This window comes from Hoplias malabaricus, chromosome Y (genome assembly GCF_029633855.1).
Source record: "Hoplias malabaricus isolate fHopMal1 chromosome Y, fHopMal1.hap1, whole genome shotgun sequence".
Taxonomy (NCBI): Eukaryota; Metazoa; Chordata; class Actinopteri; order Characiformes; family Erythrinidae; genus Hoplias; species Hoplias malabaricus.
The window spans coordinates 17,635,832-17,653,589 of NC_089820.1; the positions used below are offsets into that span (position 1 = coordinate 17,635,832).

The 17,758-nt window shown below is 41.0% G+C and overlaps 1 protein-coding gene across 1 annotated transcript in view; it reads left to right on the plus strand.

The window, feature by feature from the left end:
• Window positions 1-334: 334 nt before the first annotated feature.
• The window catches only part of LOC136678856 (SET-binding protein-like), a 51,343-nt gene continuing 33,919 nt past the window's right edge, over window positions 335-17,758 (plus strand). Inside the window, exons 1-2 of the mRNA XM_066657021.1 lie at window positions 335-813; window positions 9,371-10,008. Coding sequence (XP_066513118.1) covers window positions 9,538-10,008 — 471 coding nt within the window. The 5' untranslated portion in view covers window positions 335-813; window positions 9,371-9,537. The remainder of the gene's footprint in view (window positions 814-9,370; window positions 10,009-17,758) is intronic.

Sequence of the window (17,758 nt, forward strand, 5' to 3'; positions counted from 1 at the left end):
AAAAAAAATCACAGAGCAATCCATTCGAGCTGAGTGTACCTTTCTGGGAGAGATCGTTATCTATAGAGATTAACAGGATAAAACAACTAAACACCCTTCACCAAACCCGAAACAGACGGGAGCAAAGAGTAAATACAAGACGCGATATTTTGTAGGGAAATTGAGACTGAACTCAACTCTAAAAAGGGGAATATAGGAAGATATTTTAGGCTGATCTTTTTGGTGCGAATAGGGTGCTAGGCTAAACAAGTGGGACTAGGGATATTGAGGATTGTAGTGTGCGTGTTTTCTTTCTCCGCAGTGGTAGAGGTTTGACTGACCCCCTCCTCTCTCTCTCTCTCTCTCTCTCTCTCTCTCTCTCTCTCTCTCTCTCTCTCTCTCTCTCTCTCTCTCACACACACACACACGCACACACAAGTCTGGGATTTGAGAGAGAAGCAATGCAGTTCTGTGAGTAGCGAGACGGCGGGCTTTTCTATAGCTAAGCTTGATAGACAAGCTTCTAAAGCAAAGACCACAGTTTCTGTTTGACATTAACCATAAATATTTCCTTGTGTAACGATTACGTTACGATTTAGTGTTGTTCTGTCCTCTTACCGGCCGCTCATCGACTCTTTGGCTCTTTTCCCTCTTTAACCTCATCGGAAATTTCGGTTGACGCCATTTTACGCCGATAAAGATAGTCATTTTTGGGTTTTTAATGCATCGTTCAGTTTGACGGATTGTAAAGTTGCCGTCGGTCCTGCCTGAGATCGTATTCATGTCACTGGATGGATTTGCTTTTAACTACGTGAACAGCAGCTTCGGAAATGGGTGAGTTTTAATGTTATATGCACACCACAGCAGTGCTTTTTAATCTAAACAACCAAATCACATTAACGTTATTTCATATTTCAAGGGGTGTATGTCCTCCATTTTCTTGCATTTGAACGTTCTTCCAGTTGTTCACTTAGGGACATTTTGTGTACAAACTACACCAAACCTGTTAGGCCAACGATGAAATGGCAATTTTCAACGTCTTTATCCCTATAAATGATCAAACCTGTGTTTTCAAGACTGCTTTTAAATGACCTCTGTTCTGATTGGCTGCCCTGTATTGTGCCTCATTCAAAAAGCAGTCAGAAGGGAAACACTTCTTATAACTTCAGGGTGAGTGGGCGGGGCTAAGCTGCTTAATACTGTATTTACATTACAGTGAAACACTTTGTGACTGGTGACCACCTTGTAGGCATGTTGGTAGCATGTTTAGGTGTCCAAATAGAGTACAAGGCTTGTCCTGTGCTCAGATGAACCACATGTGAGCAAAAGAGGTAATTACCTCTTTATAAATGTGAAGTAAATATGAACTGTGAACTAAAGTAAAAAAAAAAAATCAAAATTTTCCATCATCTCAGATTTTTGCATGTGGTTCAAATAGCATAACACATGGTGGCACATTTTAACAGTCTGGCTGGCTGGTGCCCTGTTTCAGAACATTAAAACCATCTCACTGTTTTGTAATTTACATGCAGCATTAGAGATTACTTAAATATGTTGTTGTGACCTCACAAACAGAAATCAAAATGAACCCTCCTTGCAGCTTTGTTTCCATATATGGACTGAGAATGTGATATTTGGAAAATGTAACAGTGTTACATTTTTAACATATTTAAGCAAGGGCCTAATTGTCTTTAATATAGGTCCTTTAAGGTTACTATTGCTATTTGTAGTAATGAACATAGCAGGTCAAATAACAATCAGATCTTTAATCCTAATGTTATTAAGTAGAAAACTGCATTAAATAAGCCATTTACATCAAAAGATTAAAAGGAAAGGTGGAGTGCACAATATGTGTTTTGATAGTGGAAAAGCAGCTAGCTGTGGAGGGATGCTGAGAAAACTGAAACTTGCTTCATATTGCAATTTTCTGTTTCACCTTAAAATGTTCAGCAGTTGCATTCTGATGTCTCAGCTTAAGGTGGAATGGTAAATTGAGAATTGTCTGTAGCTCCTCTCATATGGGAAAAGTTATTTTGCATCAGCCTCCAAAAGAAAGACAGGGCTTTGGGGCAGGTTTCAGGTGATCCAGAGACTGGGTGGAGGTTCCTCTCTCAGTAATTTGTCTTTTTGCTTTGCTTCGCTGAGGAGAGTAGACGGCCAGCCAACGCCAAACCAAGCCATTTCCACTACGAGCCAAACAGTGTGGGCTTCACCTCTACAGCCTCCTCACCCTTGGGACAGTCTTGTTTTGTCTGAAATGTAGAGAAGCTGCGTGGGAGAGTAGCCTAATTTCAATCTTCCTTCATTATCATCTATGAGACATGAAGGAATACTGAGATGAAGCTTCATTAAATTTTGGATGTTCACATTTCTTAAATTAAGGAGGCTAATATCATGAGAGCACATCATCTGTAATGTAATGCTGTGTATTACATAGTATAAATTTTGCATTACTTGGGCATTCATGTATTAATATATTGTACACACCATACTAACAAATCGTTACTCTGTACTACTATTAGTACCAATGCTGTTTTGGCATTCTGCATAAATTGTGGTAAGGCATCCTCTCTTCTCAGTTTTTTTTTTGCTAAAATCCTGCAAAATGTAAAGAAGGTGGTGCTTAGGTGATGACCTGGCTGGTTCTCTGGTCTTTGATTATTGACAGAGCTCGATGCTTGTATGTGCAACTTGATTGAAAGCCTTTAGGTTACAAGGTCATTTTAATGTACCCTGGGTTTCTGATGTAGGGTTTTTTTTAGAAATGTAAATTTATATTCCATTTGCATAGTGTTCTGTGGCAAGTTAAGCTGAAGGATTATAAAGGCAACAGGTGATGATTACCTACACCAGTAAAAAACTGAGGGAAAAAAAGGACATTATGGACCCTTCATTGCAAAACCATGACTGTATGCATCACAAAGAGTGTGAAAATTGACATTCTAATAATGTTGGCAACTAAAATAGGTGCAACAACAAAGTTTGCAAGCCACAATCACCAATCAATAATCCATTGCCTCATTATTACCCCTGCCTTCCAAACATGATTATAGTCATCACTTTTATTGTTCTGAATATACCCAATATCACCAGTCAAACTCAGGCTTCCACTGGAAATATAACTATGATTGAAAAAAGTATTAAACACATTTTACTGTATCGGTCCACTAAGAGAAAATTATTTGTGTTGTGATTACTGAATCATGTGCAGGTTGGGATCCTGTTTTTTATTTTACTTTGCCCTTTAACAAAAGGGTCATTAGTGATTTTATAAAAATATAATTAAAGATATTGTCAGTCAGAGAAAGAAATGTCCCAAAACACCTGGCTCTTGATTATATCAAATTGATAAGAACTGTTTATTTGGATAACAGTCATAAGCAGTTGTTATAGTCTTGGAAAAAGGAGACTAATGGTATGTATTAGCCCAGGGCAGGACTGAGGCATGCATAAAAATGACTTACATTGTTTCTCATAACTTTAGTTGCCATGACAACTGGACTTTCTGACTTACATCAGGTTTGCCAGCACTGGGACGATGCTGGGGCCATTAGTGACAGTGATGGCCACCCTCCTATTTCTGTAAAGCGTTTTTGTAGCAGAGATTTTTCCAGATGTGTTGACATGCGCATTCACAGTTTGGCGTATGCAGAGATGATGTGGTTTATATATGTAGTCCAGACTGTATGTAAAAAAAGCCACATAGGGCTTCTCAACATTTCATGGAGATTATTCAGTGAAAGCCTCAAAGCCACAAGTCAGATAGTCATGATCAGACAGAATAGATATATTTATTACTATAATCTTGCCCAGCAAAATGAAGCTAAAAACCATATTACGTTCAGATATAGTATATTTGATTTCCACAGAAAGAATACAGTGCTATTTGACTAAAGCACAAATCCAAAGTGATGTTTATGTGTGTGAATAGATCTCCCTCTGTTCCTGGCTGGGGCTAGTTTTGCTGGAGGACAGCCAAGTCCTGACAGGAGACAAAGGAAGAGGGGAAGATATCCAAGGACAAATCTCATTTTTGGCAGTCGTTCCAAACGGAGTATCAGAGCAAGAACACCTTTTGGCAGCAAGACACAGAGGAGGAGGAGGAAGACAATCTCTCTCTCTCTCTTTTTTTTTTTACTCCAGCCATTTTGTTTTCCACTCTGTGCTTGAAATTCCTGTCTCTCCTCAGATAAGAATAATCAAGCTTGACAGTTTTGTATTAGTTACTGCTTTAAAAGAAAACTAAACAAGGCAGGGGAATAAGAACCTGCCTATTAAATGACACTGCACAAACACTGCATTGAAATCCAAAGGAGAAAACAAGTGGCATCAAAATTCATATAGTAAGAAATGCATATAGTTTTGCAGCATTGGGCTTGTTACAGGATAACTAGACGGTTATGCTAAGCAGGGACATTGATCGGACAAAGGTGTTATTTATATTTCCATTCCGAGGAATGGCCTTGAGAAACCTGTTTTGGGGTTTATTAGCTGGCTTACTGTTGTCCCATGGCATGTACAATTTGTATGTTTGACAGCATAAACTGAATGGCATTGGCCAATTGTTTGTGAACAGCATTGGAGGACCTTAAAGCTTCAAGGCGATTTAGACCTAGTGGCTATTTTTGAATTTGGCAACAGATGTGTTTGCTGAGTTAGCTTAGTTGAGCAGGGCATGTCATTAGTTTTTTTGCTTTTGGTCTGTTGTGGGCTGTCCAAGACTAGACTCTAGGTCATGCCCTTGTGTGTGTCTGCTGTTCTGCCTTGTCATATCCAAGCACAAAATACGAAGGGAATATAATCATGGACAGTTCTGTTGTTATGTGGTATTCATGTCTAAACCAACCAACGTCATCCAAGCAGCAGTGGATTATATGTTCTTTTTTGACCTCTGATGTATTGTGTACTGTATTTAGCTGGCCTAAGCTCACAGTTTTGCATCTGTAGTGCATTGAATTTATGGCCATGGAGGACTGTCTTGAACAACTGTGGCTTGGGAGATGAATTGAGTATTTAGTGGAGGACTTCCAGGCATTTGTTTGGCTTCTCTGAGAGAGCTGTCAACCCTGCCACTTTGGAGAGGCGGATCGCTAGTGAGGGGGGGTATGCAGTCACTTCCCCTTCCACCCAGGGGGTGAGCTGGCTATTCTCTTGGCAGGCTCCTTCCAGAAAGTTCTCATCTAAAGAGCTTCTGAATATATTATTGGGCTTGTAATTGACAAGCCTTCCACTGGGGTCCCATTGACGCTACTCTCAATGAATAGAATCTAATGAGACAAGTATTGAATTCAATTGTGGCTTCTTGGTTGTAAGACAGCTTCCTGTTTTGTTTTCTGTTGTGAATATTTTTATATCCTCTGCATGTCCAGTTCACAGCCAACAATATGCATGGAAATGTGTTGTTTGGAGATTCATTTGCTTTGTGCCCATAATGTACTGCATGTAGAAGTACTGTACTAAACATTAGTACACAATGGTAAGATAGGTACTTTCTTTTCTATGCTGCACAGCTTCAAAAAACTTTTGAAGATTGAAAGTTTCATTAGTGTTTATAACTGCACTGGAGCAAAGTGTGAACATGTGTCTGTTCGGCCTGGTTGTTTCTTTTTTCTTTTTTTGTGTGTGCCTCAGTGTGCACTGTGCATTGCCTTAAAAGGGGCTGTGTTACTGGGTGGAATCTTTTCACACTCTCAGTGTGTGTTACACCCAAACCCAGGGAGGAGAGACCACTGCTAGTCTGTATACCTAATCGCCCAAATCTTTATTTACATATCATGTGATGTGGTTACAATTATTGTTTACACATGAGCCAAAATTACCTATAGGTACTGTTTACAAAGTGTTGTCATGTGTGAAAGTTGGGTCCACAAGTAGGACTTCATTATATTAAATGTTCAGTTTTTGCCTTGTTTACAGCCCCATTCTCTTTGGGAAAAATGCTGTGTGTTTCTTCCGAAATCTGCAAATATTGTAAAAGTTGGTTTTCTACCTCTCCTCACTATCCAAGTCCTCTCAAACAGCTTTAATAATAGCTAGGTCTAGTACAGTGTTTTCTTTTTACAGTGGATTGATGGACAGAAAACTCTTTCCTTTAGAACTGAATCAAGAGTGGAGCTTGATATTCTCTGCTTTATCAAAGATGAAAGCTCTATGTAGTGTTGTACTATCAGATTGAGTCCCATTTAATCTTTAACTTTGGATGTCTGTTTTGTTAATTCCTGTTTTTTCTTTTGAATTTCCTCCTTCTTTATACAATGGTCAATCTTATATCTTATCAGAAACTTGTGGAATATTGAACAACGGTTTTGAATAGAAATGGAATAGTCTCTGATTTTGTGGAGTAGTTTTACGGTAATATTAAGTATCATCCTAGGCTTCATAGAGATATGGCAGGAGCATGGATGAGATATTTTAGGTCATGTTATTGTCTGAGCTTTCCCAATTGTGTACTCTTGCTGAAATGTTACTCTTTGTGTTTTCCACACTCGTTAAGCTTCTCCATATTTTGTGCAACCTACTAAAGCACAAAGCTTGCATTGCATAGTTAAACCATTACGTCATGATTGTGGCAATTAAGGGCTGTTTTTTTTTTTTTTTTTTTTTTTTTTGGCGCACTGAATGTACGTTCAGATAATTGCTACACAAAGCTGTGATCGTCCTAATTGAGATGCGCCCAAAAGAGGCCATAGCAGATCAACGCATAAAGGCCCTCAAGGACAAACGTCTGAATATGTTCCCTTTTGAGGCTGCCAGAGGCTATGCTGCTGACACAAAACTCTTTCATGCAGTTTAGCAGGAAAGCCCAGGATCCGCCTCGGGCATATTTGTGAAAATAATAAACTGGTTTATGAGCAGACTGTGGTCTTACACAATTAGCTTGAAGTTGGCTAAGCCTGCAAGTTCAGACTGGGGTTACTGTTACATAAACTTGTGATTGATATTGTGGTTTGTAAGAGATGGATTCTAAGAGATGCTTAATTTCCAAGTTTAAAGAAAGGACAAGGATTAGGGAGGATGCACAACAATATCGAAATCATATAGACATCTGATGATAATTGCTAAATATTTATCAGCACTGGGCAGAAGCTTAGAATAAACACCAATACCTGTAATGCCTGTATTGTACTATGGACTGGGAGAATGTTTAGGCTAAACGCCAAAATGTTTGCAGTTTTAACTTTTAGTGCATGAAATGCTATTTAAGGTAGATGTAGTCCCATCTCATGTCCTTTAAATATTCATTCATGAGAATTGGCAAATATGTACATGTACATAAACATATATCAGCAATGGCCTATGAGTATCATATTCGTCCAGATAGTAGTGAGGCGTTCTTTGGTGTGTGTGTGTGTGTGTGTGTGTATAGTAGACACGTGAGTCTGCATGGATGTAGAATAATGGCAGTTTACCTTTGTGCACACACATTAGTAAGCTAGGTAAGTAAAATTCTTCAACCAGTCACTGTCACTAGCTTTTTTGTTGTGACTGAAGAGCTTCACATGGAGGCCACTAATTGCCTAAATGGGGTTCTTGATGTCCAAAACCTTTCAGAACACCCAGGCCTCCACAGGAAACCCTCCAGAATAATAGACTCCTAATGATGCATCACAGCATAAACGAAAGGGGTTTCATGGAGGATTTATGAATGGCAGTGTTTGAATCATCATGGAATGGAATGAGCATTATGCTATTATGACTGTCACCATATGATGGATAGATGAAGATGTTTAGTCTAGCTCAGATCCATGCACTTGTGTGATGGCCGTTGTTTTCAGTAGCCTCTCATCTGTCACCTGTCGGGCAGGCGAAAGGGAAAGGACACCAAGAGCTGTCTGACACCCGGCCAGCCGCAGTTAAGCAGGATGAAAGATTGAGCTTTGCCAGCGAGAGGAGTAAACTCCCCAGTCCTCAGTCAATACACATCAATACTGACACAACATGGTCGCCGCTCAGGGAGTTACCTGAGAGCACTTTGCTCAGATGTTAGGAGATGGGGATTTTAAGCCAACATCACTGGAATTACGCTGTTTGGATTTGACTAACTGCTGTGTTGTGTACTTGCAGCTAGCAAAATGTGTGTTGGATGATTTGTTGTTTGTTTAGCTCAGAATTTTTGAAGATGGAGGCTTGGCTTTACCCAGTTCTTTAAGATCATTTCAACTTAAGGTTACAGACAGAAGGAAGTAAAAGGTATGACATATGTGTCCAAAAGGGCACAAGATAATTTGCATAAAATCTATCATGACAGTCGGTTATAAACAGTTGCATGCTGTGAGCCACCAAACCAAATTTAACATTGACGGTAGCATCTACATGCAAATGTACATTGACATTACTACATCCACACTTCAAAGCACACAGCTTTACATTGTTTATACAGTTTTTATACCTGCAGAATACAATAGGCTGTCACCATGCTGAAAAAGTCAATTTCACCAAACTATACACTCAATTTTTTGAAATCACACAAACAGTGTTCTTGTCAAAATAAAATAATTTTAACCAGTAGTGAAACACACAATATTCCTAAATGTTGCTATTTACGTTACATTCTATGTCGTTTCTCTAAACCGTGTTCCATTCCCTCAGCAGTTCATGCCTCTTTGTATCCCTCCCTTCACTCATTTTATAATTGGACCAAAGGAACTGAGCTGAGGTCATTCATGCTTCCCTTTTGATGCTAAGCAGCCGGCAGTAGAGGTGTTGTGTTCAAGCCTAATTGGGCTTTTCCAGGTCTCTGACTGCACAGGTTGAGGTCTGTCTGATGTCTGAGAAGTGTTTATCATGGGGCCAGAGGCCTCATTTGTTCATTTTCACACCAGGACTGGGGTTACTCAACTGACCACCAAAGCAAATGAGCTGGTCAGTGATGTAATTAAGGTGTCTGTGAGTTAGCTCGGAGTAAATGGTGTGACCATTCCAATCACTCTCGACATAGGTAGAGGCTTGAACTGCTGTTCTGATTGATCAGGAGTTAAATGAAAGGGCATTTGTCTTGTTTAGTTAACTGATATTGCTTGATAGATAAAATGACCAGCAAAGGAGCCTTTCTTACTGCTACAATCCAGAAGGATGTTTTAGATAGTAATGCAGGCTAACACATTGTTACTGTTAAAATAATTTATAACCATGAGACCTTCATGAGGTGTTAATGCAATTACACATTATTATATGTTTGTTTTATGTCATTTGATAAATGATTGATTGATATTTTGTAATTAATTCATTTGCGTTCAAATTACATTCTCTATGATGTGTATTTTTTTACTGTTTTTTCAGTGTTTAAAAATTGTAAATGATGATTTGACTGATTTGTAATGATAGTCTCTCTCTCTCTCTCTCTCTCTCTCTCTCTCTCTCTCTCTCTCTCTCTCACTTCTCTGTTTAACAGTTTCACTCCAGGAAATCTGTACCTTTCCGAGATTTGTGCGATTCAGGAAGCAATAGAGTCAAGAGCCATTTCACTCCTCTCTGACTGAACACGATTCACTGTGATCGGCGTCTCTCATCCCCCCTGACCTGGTTCCTGTGTGTTGAACCTGAGCCTTGGGATCATTGATGGAGCAAAGGGACCTAACACGCCCCACACGGCCCAAGGGCAACGAGGAGTTCTACTCCACTGTGACCACCATCAACCAGGCTGATCTCACTGAGGTGGGCCTTCTAGCGGGCCCTGTGAAGGGCCTGGGCCTGAGTGGAGAGCAGCAGGAGCATGAGGAGGATGAAGACCTGGGCTTGGGGAAGGATGTGGATGTCACCTCCAATGCTGACAGTGAGAAATGGGTGCAGCCAGACGGGCTGGAGGAGCAGGAATTCTCCATCAAAGAGGCCAGCTTCTCGGAGGGCAGCTTAAAACTGAAGATCCAAACCACCAAGCGTGCCAAGAAGCCGCCCAAGAGCCTGGAGAACTACATCTGTCCCCCGGAGATCCGCATCACCATCAAACAGCCTGGGGAACAGAAGACCACAAAACATGCCAAGAACAATAAAGGGTCAAAGGAGGAAGAGAGGGGACCTCCAAGAAAGAGGGTGAGTGTCTCTGGCAACAAGGGCAGGAATATACATCACACGAAGTATTAGGGATGTTACCATATATGATTCACAATATGATATTGAAGGGCAGTACGGTGTCAGAGCAGGTAGTATTGCAGTCACACAGGTCCAGGGACCTGGAAGTTGTGGCTTCAATTCCCGCTCCAGTTGACTGTCTGTGAGGAGTTGTGTTCTCCCTGTGTCAGCATGGGTTTCCTACCATGGTCCAAAAACACACGTTGGTACGTGGATTGTCTACTCAAAAGTGCCCATAGGTGCGAGTGTGTGAGGGAACGTATGCGTGTGTGTCGCCCTGTGAAGGACTGGCGCCCACTCCAGGGTGTGTTCCTGCCTTGCGCCCAGTGATTTCGGGGTAGGCTCCGGACCCACCATGACCCTGAACTGGATAAGCGGTTACAGACAATGAATGAATGAATGAATTTGATTTTGTGAACAAACATGTTGGCTGCATGTATATCGCAACCTACCAATTGGCTTCTAGTTGAATAGAATCAGTTCTATTCCAGAGGAAGCACATTAAACAATTCTAATATTGTACTGTATTGTTCTGCCCTTGTTTTCTATCATATTGCTACAGTTATAATTCCATAAGCATTACAGATATAATCTAAAGCTTGTACTCGGGTTGTGAATGTCTGTAGCACTAAAAGCTTTACACTGAATTCTTTTGTGCAGTTTCATTCTTCTATTTTTCTTCTCACTGATTGCAAAGTGCTGCCTTTACCTCTTGTTCTACCTGCCTTCTTTGTATCTGGCCCTCTGCTGTGGTTGAACTCATTACTGAATGCTAGAACGTGTGGCGCGTTGCCAAGGCGAGACAATTGTATTCTGCTGGCTGTCAGTTCTGTCTGTAACTGTTCAGCCGGCTGCATGTCAAATGAAGGGTGTCCAGGGCATGCTGTGGTGCAATGCAAGTCTGCCATTAACCTTTTGTGGCATTTAGACTCAACGAGTTCATCGACTTACATGTGGATCAAGTGTCTTGGTGCGCTTAGGCTTTTTTCACGAAATTTTGGCCTTTTGAAATATTCATGATGTCCTGAAATGTTATTTTATAAAATATGGCAGTAGATTGCAACTTCCTTTAGTCTTGCACTCTAGGCCAGGTTTTTTGACATCGGTTAATACACAAGGGTACATTAGCTCCAGATAGCCTTAATTTATATTCCATGTCCTATAATTCTTCCAAAGTCATTGTTTGGTTTCAGTATAATTGCTTTGAATCATGGTATGATTTAGATAAGGTCAATATTTTATGTGGCAGTAATTGGTATGTGGCACCAAGATAACTTTAGATTACTACGGTTTTGTTTGTAACCAAAAGTCCAATTTAGTGCACCATAGAATGCTACTACAATTTTCCAAAACGTTCATTTTGTTGCCATTTCTGGCTCTTCTTTGCCAACTTCACTGCAGTAAAACGGCAAGAATGGAGAATTCTGGGAGAGAAGGGGAGGAGTGACTGATGCTCCCACAGCCGGAGCCTGTAATTTGACCATAATTAGGGAGAAAATGCATGCTTACCAAATCAAAGCTAAACTGCCAGCATCAGCATCTTTCAGTGAGCGTACCACAAGCTGAAATTTGATTGCCCCCCCCCCCCTTTTTTTTTTTTTTTATTTAACACTGAGAAATCTCTGGCACAGAAATGCCCTCAGACATTACATTGTTTCTACAAATGCCTTTTCTGCTCACACACAAAAATATGCATTAAATACATATTTATGCATTAATATTTTTTCAAGCTTTCTTGCCATAAATTGAAATGGTTCTTTTATGATATTTCTTCAACAATAAATCTCTGGCTACATTGTGTGCAGTGATAAAGCTACAGAATGAAGTAGATAGAGAAATAAAAGATAATTATGGAACTGACAGATATTTGCACATCTCTTTAGTGGTAGACCGTCACAATTTAGCCATCAACGAAGCCTAGGGGGTCAGTTTTTCCTTTTAGAGCATCTGATAAATGCAGAGGGGTGGGAGCAAGAGTGACCAAGGCGTAGAGAAGGGGTAAAAAGAATAAGAGGGAGAAAAACTCGAGGATCAACAGGGGCTGGAGGCGGGAAGCCTGAAGTGCAGCTGTCCCTTTCTGGCAATCTCCACATTGACCACAGACAAAAGGTCAAAAAGGGCAGAAGGAGGAACAGAGGAGGTGGCCCCACGCCACCCTCTAAAGGATGGCCGTGTCTATAGAAAAGTGCTCTAAAAGGGGTAAAGAAAAGCCAAGCCCCACCACTCCCCTCCCACCACACACACACGCACATGCACGCACACACACACACACACACACACACACACAAACACAAACACAAGACCCCACTCCCACAGCACAGATGAAACCCCATTTGCTCTGCTAGAAGACAGTGCAGCATTACTCTTCATCTGAAAGTGAGCCCGATGCTGGTCTTTTCAGTTTTTTAGGGGCTTGAAGCGTCAGGCTTGCCACCTCCTCTCATCTCTCAGTTACAAGCTGCGTGGGGTCAGGGGTTAGTGCGTAATTGAAACCAGTCAGGGCTCGCTGAGAATAGGGCTTACCTCAGCCTGCTCAGCCCGTGACAGCTGCTCCCTGGAACAGCCCCCTTTTCCTCCCCTTGCTAATGAAATCACAACTCCAGCTAGAGCTGGACAATATACCAAATAGACCGGTATACACACTGTGTGCCGTCATCAATTTCTGATATTTTGATGTATCTGTTAAATTGCATATTTGGGGTTATAGGTTACAATAACAGGATTTATTTATTTGGATATCTGTCCAGCATTCACTAAACATTCTGTTCTTTCACAGTGCAATTAAAATCCCATCTCTTATCAACTGGAAATATCTGTCAAATCTAAATACTTTTGTTAAACACGGATACTGATATTCTTTTTAAACAAATGTCATGCAGAAAAATACATGATTTCTCTCATTGTTCCTCTCTAGTTGTTAATGAAAATGTAAGTTGCGTTTGATATTGTGTAGTGTGATACTGAATTGTATCAGTGCTGTTGCCCACCAGCACTCGGCCCACAGCTCTTTCATCAAAACTGGACACTTTTAATGAATTATCTTGGGAGTTTGGTCTTTTTAGGGTGGGATTAACAGAGTCCCTTGCAGAAGCAGTTTTGTGAGTGTTGCGGGTTGGAAAACGAGTGTAATGTGACAGAAATGTTCCTCGCCCACACAATGGTGCCCTGTGACCACACGGCCAGGAATAGAGCTCCACTCTCTTCTCCGGCTTTGTGAAAAGCCCTGCGCCTGGATGTGCAATTAGACAGTCTGAATATGCAGAGGTCGGGGTGTGCTCTGTTTGTCGTTTCCATTAGCCGTCCACAGCCTTTTACAAATGGTGTGTTTTTTTTTTTCCTTACTCCAAAAGCTGAAGTGAAATATTCAGCCGTCACCTATGATGCCCCTGTCTCTTTAGGAGTGATGAGTTTTGAAAAACTCATTTGGGCTTGTAGAATACTAAAATGACAATTGTTTTAAAGCAATAATTTAAAATACCTGTTTAGATTTAGACTCACAGATCAGGTTAATAAAAAATGTATGTGGATGTCCATTGAGACTCACTAGTCTTGAAGTGTATCCTGTATTTGTCTCCAGTATCACCCCTGTGGTTTAACACTGTAGAGGGTTCATTGCGATGACAAGGCGGATAGAAACCAGATCGATGTGTGTGTGTGTGTGTGTGTGTGTGTGTGTGTGCTGTGAAAGGCAGACAGGGGAGATCTTTGCCCCAGCACTGCTCCGTGTTTGACGACAGTGCTTTGATTGTCAGCCTTTTCCGCCGGACTGCCTGTGCTCGGTGGTGTGTGTCTGTCAGGGGAGAATGAGGGGCGTTTGAGGGGAGACTGAGAGGTGAGGGAACGATGGCAGAAAGAAGGGAGGAAGCTTAAGGAGAATGAGGATGGAGTGAGGAGAGGCTTGGCTGAGACAGGTGTGATGGTGGAGATGCTGCTTATTTGTTGATGCAAGATTATTAATTGTGGCTTTTTTTGAGCTGAAGCTAAAGTGCATTTTACTTCTTAAGTTTTGTATGAATAATGGAAGCTTACACTCTAGTTAGATTACCTTAAATTACTAAAAGCAGTAATATCTCAAATGTCTCAAAGCCCGAATGTTGTTCATTTTGATACATGACAGTCATTCACTGTCAAAAACAAAACAAAGACAAACCCGTTCCATTTTAACCTTTTTTACTGGGAAACTGTACATTTTGTAAATTTGATGTGGGGAAATTCTAGAGAAATACTTCTGAACCTAAAGCCGTGTTCCCATATGAACTGGATAATTTCCGGAGATGCTCATCAACACATAGCGTACAGCTGGAGATTTTCTGCGTCAGACGTGTTATCACGACAGGAACTGTTCCACGGCCTGTGCAGTGCATGCAGGAGGCATGTCATGAATTATCTGTGAATGCTTCAGAAAATGACCTATTCTATTCACACATGGGCTCACTGGGACATTACCCAGACTTTTTGCTGGGGGCTGGCACGATAAAGTCCGGGTATAGTCCAGTACAACTGATTTGAATATTAGCATTCATACACACAGCTCCAGAAAAGTTCTGGGTTACCATGCATGCCTGAAAGGGACTTCACATTCTAGGGGTATATTCTAGTAAACAGAAGCTAGAAGAGGTCATTTAGCTTTATGTAAATATTACGTTGTCTTCCGGTAACCTCCGTATATCGTAATGTATTGTGTGTTGTGTTAGCATTTCCGGCTGAAGCATTCAGCTAAGGTTTGAGTTTTAAATGGTTAGTGGTAGATATCAGCACAAAGGGCATCCTATACCCAGGGCAAAGTCAGTGGACAGAAACAGGTTTAAGAAGAGGATTTGTGTGTTGGGTTAAACGTTGCTTTTGTGCAGTAATGATTGGGGAGTCTGGCAGGGAGCAGATGGGCTACCTCTCTGTCTTATTGTGTCTGTCTGTCTCTCTCTCTCTATCTCTCTCTCTCTCTGTCCCTGTTTTCTCTCTCTCTCTCTCTCTCTCTCTCTCTCTTTTTTTTCATTTTGGCTGAACTAATATGCCAGATGGTGGCAAAGAGGAAAGGCCAACAAGTGAGCCTGGGCATATGGGGAGCCTGGTTAAAATGGGACCCCACTGTGGCGGGGGATGGGCAGGAGACGTGTGATACAATAGCAGGTAATTAAGGGAAGGACTTGACTTCGCCGCCAATCCTTTGTGCACTGAAAAATATTTTTTGGAGAACCCGCCGTCAGTATCAGACAACACTGCTGTATGTCAAATTATTCCACTGATTTTGCCCAGTTGAGCGTGATTATTTTCTCAACGCTCACATCTGTGTTTGGCTTCTCATTAGAAAGATTCTCTTTTGAACAAGAAAAAAAAAACTGTCAAAAAGCTTTGTAGTACTAGGCATGCTAGTCAATTTTGCTGTCCATTTTTTTAGAGCCTGTTATTTAAGGCATTCTTCAGTTATGATTTTAAAGATATATTACATGTGAGCATATTAATGTACGCAAAAACATGGTCAATTTTTGATATTGTGTTTAAAATGATTCAGCAGAGCTCTAAATTATATTCTAGATTGATTTCTCTCTGATAAATTGAAGTTGATATATTTAAAAATGATCAGTTCTCTGTAGCAAAATAAACTCTAAAAAAATCACAATTTATAACTAGTTAATAAAAAATCTCAGTGATTTCAGAATGGGTGCATGTCTAACATAAGCCCCTCCCCATCTCTGCCAGTCTGTCTCTGATAGGATCCACGCAGATGCTTAGGTTTAATTGTTTACAGTCATTTTCTTGCAAGAAGACGAATGAGAGACACTGAGGGCGTATTTGGTGATGCTCTTAAATTCAAAGTGTTCAACTAATTCACCCATAACAATATGTAAATATTTGATTTGCTTTGATAAGTAGTGATATGTTTACTGCTGTGGATGTTTGAGTGATAACCTGGGATGGAGTTGATGGGGGATGGGTGTTTTCCTATGTTTGAGGTTTCTGCCAGAACACTAGACCCTGCCAGATCTGCCAGAGGTTAAAGCCCTTGTGATACTTGCCTCTCACTCTGTTCAATATGTATCACACACAGCGCCTCAACATCCACACACATCTGAAAAACCATGCTGACACAAACACAAACACACACACTTCTACAGAGCCTCATCACTCAGACTAACAGCCTCTGTACTCTGTGTATGAGAGTGTGTGTACACAAGCTTGTGTTCAGTCACCCGCCAAAAGTCTGGCCTTCATTCTGCAATGCATAGCTCACAGGAGTGATCTACTGCCATGGCCCAGTCCGCCTGACACATGTATCATATTTTCGCCTGGCTTGCGCGTCCACACCTTGGCGGCCTGTGATATAGAGTCAACAGTAATCACAGCTAAAGAAATATAGAGCCTGCATTTGTCTGTCTTGCACTGAGCTGTATGGGCTGCTCTTTTTTCCCCTATATATCCCCATCGTCAACTTCAGTAGCTGTCAAGAGGGGTCTTTTTTTTTTTCTACATGTTCATGTACGTCCTCATCAACAGGAGCCAAATTTGAAATCCATTTAAGTGTGTGCAAGGTGTGATAAGGAAGGCCCCTTTTAAGTGGGTCCAAGGCCCGCTGCCCTTCCAGGCCAGGCGTTTTTGAATCCTGATGGCGTCCAGCCACGTCCTTATCTTTCCGTCACACAACCCCTGCTCCTGAAGCGGCACTCCCCTGCTGCCTGTAGAACCATCCTTTAATAAACGCAGCGTAATCATTAAGAGCTAGTCTAGTGTAGTCACCAGAAAATTAATTCCACTGTGCTTGCCGGAGTCGATAGGTGACTCCCACGGGCTGTGGATGCGTGGGGTATTTATAACAAGCTATTTGTCTTTGAGGGAGCATTGCTGGTGACTTAGGGAGGAAATTGTAGGCAGTTGAGGGGTCAAATAAAAGTGACCTCCATGTGGAGGAGAGCCAGCGAGCGGGGGGAAAGAAAAGTGGGATGAATGTGTTCCTGCCCTGGTTATTTATTGCTGTTTTTTTGGTCAGTATACCCAGAGTGGACTATAAGAAAGGGGGGAAACAATTACTTTTAGGTCCTAGGGAGCACATTTTGGAGATAATGATGGCGTGTAGAATCATTCTAGATGAAAGCATTGCAGCTGTTTCTTTAGTCAGTTTCGATTATTGATCGTGCATTGTTAACTTACCTGACAGTATCTAGGGTCATTAGGAATGCAGCAACATTGGACTACTTTAAAAAATATCCTATATCATTTCATATTGTCACTTTACAATTAAAAAACATGCATCTCCATTTTTGTGGACTTCCATTGAAATTTAAGAAGGTTTCCCCTTCTCTTGTAAAGTTGCTATTTTGGGAGAAATTATTTTTAATTGGACAGTGACAACATAATAAGACATTTATATAATATAGAAACTGATACTGCACTGACTGGGATTAGCAAAAACATGAAAGCTATGTATTTGGTAAGGCTAAACCTAAACATGTATGCAGTAGTAAAAAGCCATTACGTGTCACTTCTGTTATGGCTGTGATATCATACCCCTTCTGATAGTAAGCTAACTGTTACTAGATTTCTTTCCACGTTCACATGATATTGTTACTGTGTTTTCTTGTTTTCATTTTTCAGTCCCAGATTAAGGCAGCTGTCTGTTTGTTCTCCTTCCCGCCTGGCTGTTAGCAATGCTTGGCTTTGTTTTTTGGGCCATTGAACTAGAAGGGGCTTTTTCTCCCTCTCTTTTTTTTCGTTCTCT